The 11,545-nt window shown below is 40.9% G+C and overlaps 1 protein-coding gene and 1 pseudogene across 3 annotated transcripts in view; both read left to right on the top strand.

Moving 5' to 3' along the window:
• Positions 1-250: 250 nt before the first annotated feature.
• NSUN6 (NOP2/Sun RNA methyltransferase 6) overlaps positions 251-11,545 on the top strand; it is a 74,199-nt gene continuing 62,904 nt past the window's right edge. The window contains exons 1-3 of one of the 3 annotated variants that reach the window (XM_045462688.1): positions 251-810; positions 2,822-2,977; positions 4,822-4,901. In XM_045462688.1, the coding sequence (XP_045318644.1) occupies positions 736-810; positions 2,822-2,977; positions 4,822-4,901 (311 nt within the window). In that variant the 5' untranslated portion in view covers positions 251-735. Of the gene's footprint in view, positions 811-2,012; positions 2,291-2,821; positions 2,978-4,821; positions 4,902-11,545 lie in introns of those variants that run through there. The other 2 variants (XM_045462690.1, XM_045462689.1) reach the window with 2 other exon arrangements.
• Positions 8,442-9,748, top strand: LOC123589989 (annotated as a pseudogene).

Raw genomic sequence — 11,545 nt, 5'->3', positions numbered from 1 at the left:
TCAGGCCAGCAAAGCCTTCGACTTAACCCACACCATTTCCTCGTCTGCCCTAACACCCGCCGCAAGCGCAGGACCCAGGTGCTCCCCCGGGCTGCCGCCCCTCCCTGCGCCAACCGCCCGCACGTGGACGCACCACCCACCGCGCTGGGAAACTCCGGCGACGTGACGTAGCGGCAACTTGCGGCTGCGGATTGGGGGACCAGGGAGGGTGGGCCGCGTCGCCGGAAGTGACGCAGGCCGGAAGCGGCTTTTGGCAGAGGAATTGGGGGGCGCGGTTTTGGAAATTAGGTTCAGAGGGCTGAACTTGCTAGAGCAGGTGCGGGTCGCTTTTCCAGGCCTGTTCGCAACGGTCTCGCCCGTCAGGGTTTTTGTTTGTTTGTTTGTTTTTTGTCTCCCCGTCCCCCCCCCCTTTAGTTTTCTTGTGGTGTTTTTGCAACGTGGGTGACGTGGCCTCACAAGTGATTTCCGTGAGCGTCCCTAAAGGAGGACCAAGGACGGGTGTGGTGGAGGCGAGGAAGCTGCTCTGAACTGGCGACGCTCGAGAAAGCGTGGATGTACCTCCGCAAAAGCCGAATATAACTTGGAAAGAGCGGCGCGATTTTCCTGGCCATCTGGCGGTCCCGGCGCGTGTGGGTGGTTACTCACTTGACAACACGCTGCTCACTGTTCACTCGGAAAGAGAAAAATCACCGTTTTCCAGCATTTTTCTTGGAGGAGAACAAAACTATCGCCAAAATGTCTATTTTCCCTAAAATATCTTTGAGACTTGAGGTTGAAAGGTACCTTAAGGAGGGTTTTATGAATAAGGAGGTAGGTCAAATAAACCTGGTAGATGATATTTGCAAAAACTCAAATACACACTCTGGAGAAATAGAAAAAAAAAAAAAAAAAAAAAAAGAGGCCTAAAGCGAAACCTCATCTTGACACCGTTGTTTCTGCCTGGTTTTTTTCGAATGTAAAAACGGCCGGTATCTTCCCCGTAGGGATTTAGTGTTTTCGAGATCAGAGGTGAATGAGGTATATACGTTTCCACCCTTAGGAACGTGTTAGAAGGGAGGGGAACAAAGCGGTTATGTGCCCGGCAGTAGGCGTGGCACTGAACGGGTTGCAAAATGAGCGCAAAAAGATTCCTGTTCTCGAGTACTTAAGTCCTGCAGAGAAGTCACAGCTGCACTCTTGGAGTGTGGCAGTCTGGTGAAAGGGATGCTAGAAGTTGTTAATGCCTCAAATGCCACCCGTTGTGCTAGGTGGCTTGCAGACCTTTACATCTTAATATTCGCGCGCTCTCGCTCGCTCTCTCTTTTGGTAGAGATTGCCTCTCCATTTTAACAGGTGAGAGGACGGAGGGTCCAAAGAGGCCAAAGTGACACCGCTATGAAGTAACAGGACTGAAATCTGAAGGCTGAAGAGCTCAGGTACAATGACAAAATTCAGATCTGGAGTCCCAAGTCCTGGGTTTGTGTCTCTGTGCTTTGAACGAATCATTTCAGAGCGCTTAGCCTTAATTTCCTTTTCTGCGAAAACCGGGGATGTTAAAAATACATATCCTTACAAGGTTGCTTTGGAATATTAATCCTGAGAAAGCAGTTGGCGTTGTTCTGGCACACAGTCCTCAACAAATACTCATTCTCTGTGCTTTTCGCAGTGCCTCGCACAGAAGTCCTCAGTGAATACGGTCTTTGGTTGCCAAGCTTGTGCTCTTTACATTTTACGATCCGGCCTCTAGGCAACTTTGTACTTCTAAGTCTTTGCTTTTCTGTTCAAAGTAAAGCCACCTAAATGTTAATCGTGCGTGAAGATATTGCTGAAGCTGACTTGTTCGATTTGATTTCTGCATTTTATTTCCAAAGATTATTTAAAAAAAAAAATTGAACGTTTTATTTTTGAGACAGAGAGAGACAAACCATGAACGGGGGGGGGGGGGGGGGAGGGTCAGAGAGAGGGAGACACAGAATCTGAAACAGGCTCCAGGCTCTGAGCTGTCAGCACAGAGCCCAATGCGGGGCTTGAACCCACGAACCACGAGATCATGACCTGAGCCCAAGTCGGATGCTCAACCGACTGAGCCACCCAGGCGCCCCTCCAAAGATTATTTTACGGGATTAGACAGCATGGAAAGAGAAAAGACATTCTCTAGATTTCAGAGAACTTAAAATATAAGGAGCATATTAAGAGAAATAGAGGCATTCAGAAATTTTTCCCAGCGGTTTTTAAAAAAAAAGTATTGCTTTTATGAAAGAAGATCCAAATGTCCGTCTTTGACACCATCTCTGCCTCAAACCCGCTAACTGTAAGTGATTTTACCAAAAGAAAAGCCATTACTTTGTAAAAGCATTGGAGGTAAAGGTCAGTTTTAATACACTAGAGAAAGTACTAATACTATGAGGCTGGTGGGTTAGTAGGCTGGCAAGTGGTTTATGAAGATGCTGTGGGGCAGGGTATGTTCAGAGATCACAGAAATGGGAGGCGCCTGGGTGGCTCAGTGGGTTGCGCGTCCGACTTCAGCTCAGGTCATGATCTTGTGGTTCTTGAGTTGGAGCCCCACATCGAGCTCATGTGTCAGTGCACATCCCGCTTCAGATCCTTTGTCCCTCTCTCTCTCTGCCCCTCCCCCACTCATACCCTCTCAAAAATAAACATTAAGAAGAAAAGATGACAAAAATGGGAAAATACATGTCTCGTAAAGCTTCAGTTCATCTCAGGGAACTTGGTTGGTTGAGTCTTTCATTAGTTGAATGAATGGGTGTTCATGTTCTTAAAATTTTTAGTTCATTTGTTAAGGGACGTTGAAACATTAACTTGTTATTTTCCTCTTTTTCAGGTTGTATCTGCTCTAGGCAAACAAGAAGCAGAAAGGAGATTTGAAACTCTGTTAAATCACTTGTCACACCCTCCATCATTCACAACTGTCAGAGTAAACACACATCTCGCCTCAGTGCAACATGTGAAAAATCTGTTGTTGGATGAGCTTCGGAAGGTATGTGCAAATTTTCTGTCATTATGTCTATGACATTTCTACAGTCTATGTCATGTTGCTGTTCACTAAAATCCTATGAACATAATGTACTATTCCAATTTTACACCTAAGGAAGTCGAAGATCATGAATGTTCAGTTGTTAAGTGGTAATGTTAGACTCAATGTTAGAACCCAGCACTTGTGATTCAGAATTTATTATAGTGACTGAGTAAGTCACTCAGCTCATCTGGCCTCAGTTGCTTCATCATTAAAATACATATGAAGAGATCCGTTCTAACCCTAAAAGTCTGGTTTTGTAATAAGTTACCTGATTAGTGTGTAAATTAAAAGTAAGATGCAAGCATAATCAAAGGGCTTTTATTTATATATTTATTATAGGCTGTGTTATTAGTTTAATGAAGATGTAACATTAAGAAATCTTCAGAAAATTATCACGGATGTTGATTTACTTATTGTTCTTTAATCTCATTATATTTATGGAATGTTTGTTATATTGTCTGTAAGAACAGTTTTATAAATTTCAAGTTGTGAGAAAATGTGTAAGAACTACCCGCTATGGGATCTGAGTGTATGAGACCCAAACTAATGTAATAATAAGACTCGTAGAAAAAGTAACCCGATTTTGAATATTGATAGTGATAATTTTATTGAGAGTAATGACAGTAAGCAGTTCCTCTAAGCAACTAAATGTAACAAATAACAAAATATAAGCAGTTCCTCTGAACAACTAAAATTAATACTCTTATGCAGTCATGTGTATGTTTTCAGGTAGTAGAAAGGAAAGTGTTCTGAGGCCCATCACAACTGTCTATAACTCCTGCAGATCCAGATTATTTTCTTTTCTAGCAAACTATTCCTGGAGTCTACATATTCTAGTATTCCAGTCCAGTGGGCCTATAGCATCTAGTATACTAGTAACTAGTATCTAGGATAAGGCGGACATTGACTATGGTTGGGCTTTGAGTCTCTTAAAGGTTAAGAGTAAGGCAGAAGGTTGACCCCTAAGCACTAGATAGGAAATTGATGGTAGAGCAGTACCTACTTCTAGCAGGAAAGGGGTCTCAGACTAGTTATTTTCTTTCTCCTTCCATGATCCAAAACTCATGTGTGTCCTAAAGAGATGTCCCATATGGGATTATGGAGGAGTGGGTGCTTTGTCTCCCCAGAGTTCTCTGGGCCCCATATTGGGATTTAATAATTTAAATTTCATCTGGCTGGTGAGGATGTGGAGAAACTGGAACCTTCATACGTTATAGGTGAGAATGTCAAATGGTTTGGCTTTGGAAGACGGTTGGGAAGAGATGCACGTAACTGGTTCTCCTGAGACTGTGTGAGTTGGCTTCAGCACCTATACTCCTGGCCCTGCACCCACTTCTAGTCTGAAGACCCAAGTATGATAGAGGATACTGAAAATCCTGAACTTTTGCCAATAAGCATTTCTTTTCCTCACCAAAACTGACATGGCATCCTGTATTGATTGTGTATAATAAATAATATTAATCCTAATCTTTAATGTCCTGTTTAGAGTTTTTCATTGAAAGAGTACTACATGCAATTCTATATTGGATATGTGTTTTCAAAATAAGTCATTTAAGGTAAATACGGGTTGGCTTTTATAAAACCAAACAGTAAGCAAAATTGAACCTTAGGAAGACATAGAGAAGAATAAAATATGCAGAAAATATAGTTGTTTTGAAGTCTTTGTTCCATAGTATTATGTGGAATAAAGTGAGAATAGCCTAAACCAAGCTTCATGCTCTGCTAGATAATAACACTGAAAAGCTCTGTAAGTTGAAATTTATCAGTTATATTGATTGCTTCGTACTTCTGTTTATTTTTAACAGCAATTTAATGGATTAAGTGTTCCTATTCTTCAACATCCAGACCTTCAGGATGTCTTACTCATTCCTATAATTGGACCTAGGTTTGTAACTTTTCCATTTCCAATTAAATTCTAAAAATTTGTCACAGGTTTTTTCTTACTGTTGGGTGATAACACTGAGTTTCTGTATTATTAGCCACTTTGTATAGATAGACAAGAATTCACAAGTTCAGAAATGCCAACTTCATACTGTGTCGTGGGAGATGTTACAAAAAAGACTAGGAATGGGCCCAAATACCTTGAAAGTAATGCATTTTATGTCCATTTGGTGCAATGATTGGTTGTTTTTCCTCCTCCTTTTTTTTTTTTTTTTTTTAATTTGTTTGTTTATTTATTTATTTAGAGAGGGAGAAGCAGAATCCCAAGCAGGCTTGGGAGCCTGACAGCCCAGAGCCCGACACGAGGCTTGAACTCACGAACCAGGAGATCATGACCTGAGTTGAAATCAAGAGTAAGGTGTTTAACTGTCTGAGCCACTCAGACACCCCAGTTGTGGATTCTCTTAATACTATAAGTAAACAAATGAAGTGATTTAGAAAGTAGGAGGAAAGGGGCGTCTGGTGGCTCAGTTGGTTAAGTGTATGACTCTTGTTTTTGGCTCACGTCATGACAGTGTGGAGCCTCCTCAGAATTCTGCCTCTCTCTCTCAAAATAAATAAATTGAAAAAAAAACACAAAAAAACAAAGAGCTTCCACTGCTAATATAAAACTTTTTTTTTTGAGCTACACAAAAATACAAAGCAACATATTTCCTACATTCATAGGTGATATGTTTGTAAAATTTTATTCCTTAATCCACAGTTACATTACATTATTGTGTATGTTCTGTAGAACAATGTTCTACTCATTTATGTATTTGGAAGACACATTTGAAAATTGGGGAAAAAAAGCCTTTTCATATTATAATAGGAATTCATTTCCCCAGAACATTTTAAATCCCTAATTATGGTTTAATTTTTTTGTACCCCTATGAGTTTTATTAAATAGAAAAATGCTTATTTTGTGAAAGCTTTAAAGTAATTTAGTAAAGCAGTCAATAGTAAGGCAGTGGTTTAGTAAGTTAAGATTTATCTGTGCAGTGAAACATGGCCTTTAATGGGGGAGAATTATATGTATCAATAAGAGAAGAATTCACAATTATCAAAAGGAGGTTGCCATGCATAGGATAATTACAAATTTTTTTTTTTTGTAATTACAAAAACAACTATACATTTATGTATATTTACATTTAGAAGTCTGGAGGCTTTAATGAACCCACCTTTTTTTTTTTTTTTTTTTTTTTTTTAAATAAAGTTTCTTTAAGTTTATTTTAGAGAGAGAAAGAGAGCAAGCGAGCATGCAGGGGAGAGAAAGAGAGAGAGGGAGGGAGGGAGAGAACCCTGAGCAGGCTCTGTACTTCTCTGCACAGAACCCGATGTGGGGCTTAAACTCACATCCTGGACTATTTTTTTTTTCATAAAGTTATTTTTTTTTAAGTTTAATTTAAGGCGGGGGGTGGGGGAGAGAGCGAGAGCGAGCGAGCGAGAGAGAGAGAGAGAGAGAGAGAGAGAGAACTCCAAGCAGGCTCTGTACTATCAGCACAGAGCCTAACTCAGGGTTTGAACTCACCAACTATGAGATCATGCCCTGAGCTGAAATCGAGAGATGCTTAACCGACTGAGCCACCCAGGTGCCGTCATATCCAACTATTAATAGAGGTTAATGCTGAGTGGTTAACTCTGGTGAGGTTGGATTAGGAGAAAAGTGATAAGAGGAGATTTTCACTTGTAACATTTCTGTGTTATATTTACTGCAAGAAATACTGTATGTATTTCTTTTGCATTAAAAAGGAGTTTTTGAGTTCCTTATTTTATTTCTTAAGGTGAAATTTGCAGGCGGTGAAATGGAGAGATCTTAATTATGTGTATCATTGGCTGAGTTTTCCCAAATTTGTATAGCTGTGTGGTTAAGATCCACCTCAATCAAGATAGAAAGATGTCCATAATTGTCCCTAATTCTATATAAAGCTGTCTCATTCTTTTTTAATAGCTGCATACTTAAAAAATTTTTTTATCCTTCTGTTGATGGACATTTCATTATTACCAACAGTAAATATTCTTAAGGTGTTTCTTTGTGGACTTGCATAAGCATGTCTACAAGATAAATTGGTACCCCATGGAATCACTGGTCATTGGTGTGTGCATATTTTAGTTTGAGACCTATTGCCTTCTAAAACGTTTTACTAGTCAGGAGCACCTGGGTGGCTCAGTTGGTTAAGTGTCCGACTTCAGCTCAGGTCATGATCTCATCTCATGGTCGGTGAGTTCCAGCCCCGAGTTGAGCTGTGGGCTGACAGCTCAGAACCTGGAACCTACTTGGATTCTGTGTCTCCCTCTCTCTTGCCCCTCCCCCACTTGTGCGCTCGTGCGTGCACACTCTCTCGCTCGCTCTTTCACTCTCTCGCTCTCTCAAAAATCAACGTTAAAAAATAAAAAAAATAACTTTTACCAGTTAATGTTTCTAGCAATATATGAGAGATTCTTAGTTCTTAATTCTTTTTCTCTCTTTTAATGTTTCTTTATTTTTGAGAGAGAGAGCAAGAGAGAGACAGAATGTGAGCAGGGGAGGGGCAAAGAGAGGGAAACACAGAATTCAAAGCAGTCTCCAGGCTCCACACTGACAGCCCAATGCAGGGCTTGAACCCACGAACCACGAGATCATGCCCTGAGCTGAAGTTGGACACTCAGTCGACTGAGCCACCCAGGTGCCCCTCAGATCTTTTATTCTTGCTAATACTGGCTATGCTAGCTCTTTTAAAATGTGTAGATAATTTAATTATTTTCTGAATTTAGCAACCCTTTCATCCTGTTCCTTGTAGTGATCTAGGCTACTCATCAGAACATTTGTGAACTAAAAAACACAAATGATGAGTTACAACAGGAAAGTATTCAAAAGTCATTTAGGAGAATAGATTCACATACCTACCTTTCACTTCTAAAAGGAGCAAATCCATTCTTTTTTGTTTTTAAAATTCATTATCACTATTATTACCTTATGAGTTTCCACTATGAAAAATGAGGAAGTTATTAAATTTTATCCCCTAAAACCTCCACCAGCCAGTTTTTATTTATTGTATTCTTTAGCATTGTAGAGGTTTATAACATTGTTATTCTAGAAGCACAATTCAAATGGATGCAGTGCTTACTTTTAATTCTAATAGTTCATTTCTGAGTTGTCTTGATTGCTCTCTTGGTTAGCAAGTATAGTCCTTTATCAGGTCTGCAGCCCCTGCTTCCCGTCTCCAAAATAAGTATTCTCCTCTCCAAAGTATTTACTTTCTTGCTTGAGAATTGCCTGTTGCCTTTATATTTAAACAATAGGTTGACTGATAGTGGTTTCAGGTCCCATGTTATTTCCCTTAACACTTTGTAGACATTGCTTTTACAGCATCAGGGCGTCAAGTGTTGCTGTGAAGAAATCAGAGGCCGGGGCGCCTGGGTGGCTCAGTTGGATAAGCCTCTGACTTCAGCTCTGGTCATGATCTTGAGCTTTGTGGGTTTGAGCCCTACATTGGGTCTGTGCTGACAGCTGGGAGCCTGGAGCCTGCTTCAGATTCTGTGTCTCCCTCTCCCTCTGCCCCTCCCCTGTTCACACTCTGTCTCTCTCTCAAAAATAAACATTAAAAAAAAAAATTCAGAGGCCAAAAAAACATCCTGTCTCCCAGCCCCCCACAAGAGTAGTATTTACTTGGAGATCTATGAATTCATCATTGAACTTTAGAAACTGGGCTGGGATATAGCTTGATTTTCACTATTCTCTCTTGCTCTTTAGTCAAACAGTATAACTTTTTAGTTACAAGTCCACCAGTAGTTCTGTGAATATTTTTGTTGTACTCTTCTGTATTCTCTGTTATAAGGACCCTAGGATTCTGTAGGTTGGATCTCCAGTGCAGGTATTCCTGCGTTGGGGCACCCCAAGACAACCAACCCTCAGGTGCTGTGATTGACAAGAATGAGTCAGGATTCAGCATGTTGTAGTGCTCCTGGGGAAGACTGATTACACAAAAGGATACAAAAGCAAATCTAGAAGGGAAAGGTGCATGGGGCAAAGTCTGGAAGAAGTCAGGCACAAGCTTCCAAGAGTCTTCTCCCCGATGGACTTATTAGAACATGCTTAATTCCTCTAGCAACAAATTGTGACACGAGTAAAATAGTTGCCCAGGAGGGCAGCTCATTAGAGACTAGACCCAGTGGCCAAGGTTTTTATTGGGCGCTGGTCATGTGATCACCCTCTGCCCAGCATGTACCAAAATTTCAGGCTCCCAAAAGGAAAACAGGTGTTCAGAATAAAGCACATTGCTTATACAAACAGTTTAGGAATGCCCTATCACGAAGATGGAGCCGAAGGTGAAGAAGGAAGCTCCTGTTCCTCCCAAAGCCGAAGCCAAAGGAAGGGCTTTGAAGGCGAAGAAAGCAGTGCTGAAAGGCGTCCACAGTCATAAAAAAAAAAAAAGATCTGCACGTCATTTACCTTCCGATGGCCCAAGACACCGCATCTCTTAAAGCAGCCCAAATATCCTGGAAAGAGCGCCCCCAGGAGGAACAAGCTTGACTGCTATGCCATCATCAAGTTTCCCCTAACTGCCAAGTCAGCCATGAAGAAAATAGAAGACAACAACACTCTTGTGTTTATTGTGGATGTCAAGGCCAACAAGCACCAGATCAAACAGGCTGTAAAGAAGCTCTATGACATTGACATTGTCAAGGTCAACACTCTGATTAGGCCCAATGGAGAAAAGAAAGCATATGTTCCATTGGCTCCTGACTATGATGCTTTGGATGTTGCCAACAAAATTGGGATCATCTAAACTGAGTCCAGCTGGCTAAATCTAAATATAAATTTTTTCAACAACAAAAACAAACAAACAGTTTAGTAGGGAAGGTTTTAAATCAGTGTTGGGAACTGTTTCTCACAGTCTTTTCCAGATGCCAACCAAGGGCGGACCTTGCAAGCAGGCCTTTCTAAAAATAGCCGTCTGAAGCCTGTTGTGTTCTTATTTCAGAGGCTTTATTATCATTTTATTTCCCAGTTCTCTATTTTCTGTTTTTTTTGAAACCCTCTCTTATCTCGGTTACACAACAGAAGTTAAGAACATTGCGTTAACGGATTGAAAGTATTTATTTTGAGAGTGCTAGTGCACGAGCAGGGGAGGGGCACAGACAGGGAGACAGAGGATCCCAAGCAGGCTCCATGCTATCAGCACAGAGCCCGACGCAGGGCTCGAACTCACAAACTGTGAGATCATGACCTGAGCCAAAATCGAGAGTTGGACACTTAACTAAGCCACCCAAGTGCCCCACTATTTTCTGGTTTTTATCTTGTTTTTCTTATATACTATTTTTGAATTATTCCTTTTACTTATTTTTAAAAGTACAAAGACATATTTGGAGTTTTTTTCCTTCGGTTTTTGTTTGTGTTTTGGTGTTGTAATATTGTTTTGGCTACTACCTATGTATAGGTCCCATGTTGAATGAATCTTTTCTGTTTATTATTCATTGAGTAGAAACAGTTACATTCACGTAGCTTCATCTCCTTTGTAGTTTGCTCAAAAATGTTATAGAATACTCTGGTTTCTCTTCAGATCGCATAAAAATGTTATAGAATGGGGTAAAATGTGTCCCTAGACGACTAAACAGATGTGTTTTCTGGAAATGCTTTCACCAAGTTTTCCCTAGCAGCAAATTTCTAGTCCTGGTGAGTGGAGCCGATAAAGGCTGAGGCTTTCTGTGAAGACTTCTAGCTCACAGCTTTTTTTTGTACGGGGCTTTAAATTGTGTTTCTGCCTCGTTAACTCTGGCGAGGAGCATTGCTCTTGGTTGCTCTTCCCCTTCCCTTAGCTTCTTCCAGGAAGTTTATCCAGATTTCTCAGGGAAACACAGACACCTGCTTGCCAGGGTTGACAGTCCTGTTCCTCTTTCAGCTTTATATGCTGTGACTGGGGTACTGACAAGACCTTCTCAGACCGTCTTTTCTCCACCTGGACCCCCCAGTCCTGGTTCTGAGTAGTAAATACTTGATTAGGCCTCCAGGAGCCTTTCCTTTTCATACCCTGTTGAGGAACTAGGTTTGATCCACATTTCCCTTTGTCAGGCAATTATTCCTCCTCATTGGGAATATAGCTAGCTGTTCCTTAGTTTCATTATAAGCGGCATGTCCTTCTCGGATTGATTTTTTTTTCTCCATTTCTGCAGACTTCAGAAACAGAAATACACACACTTACTCTTTTCCTACTCTTTTACAAGATGCTCAATATCATACAGTTACTGAAAATACCAAAACAGGGGCGCCTGGGTGGCTCAGTCAGTTAAGCGTCAGACTTTGGCTCAGCTCGTGATCCTGCGGTCGGTCCATGGATTCGAGCCCCACATTGGGCTCTGCTGTCGACACAGAGCCTGCTTCAGATCCTCTGTCCTCTCTCTCTTCCCCTCCTCTGCTTGTGTGCATGTGCTCTCTCTCTCTCTCTCTCTCAAAAATAAGCATTTAAAATTAAAAAATCAAAACATAGAGGTTAAACTTTATTTGTAGATAGTGAGCAATTTTAAAAGTAATTTCTCACCATAAATTCAGTTTCCCTCAGGTTACTTAACAGGATACTTAACATGATACTTAATACTGATGAAGTATATTTTAATGTTGGGAAGATCTTA

The sequence above is a fragment of the Leopardus geoffroyi genome, chromosome B4 (genome assembly GCF_018350155.1).
Source record: "Leopardus geoffroyi isolate Oge1 chromosome B4, O.geoffroyi_Oge1_pat1.0, whole genome shotgun sequence".
Taxonomy (NCBI): Eukaryota; Metazoa; Chordata; class Mammalia; order Carnivora; family Felidae; genus Leopardus; species Leopardus geoffroyi.
Note: the sequence above shows the minus strand (reverse complement) of the source record. Positions and strands in the feature narration are given on the sequence as shown.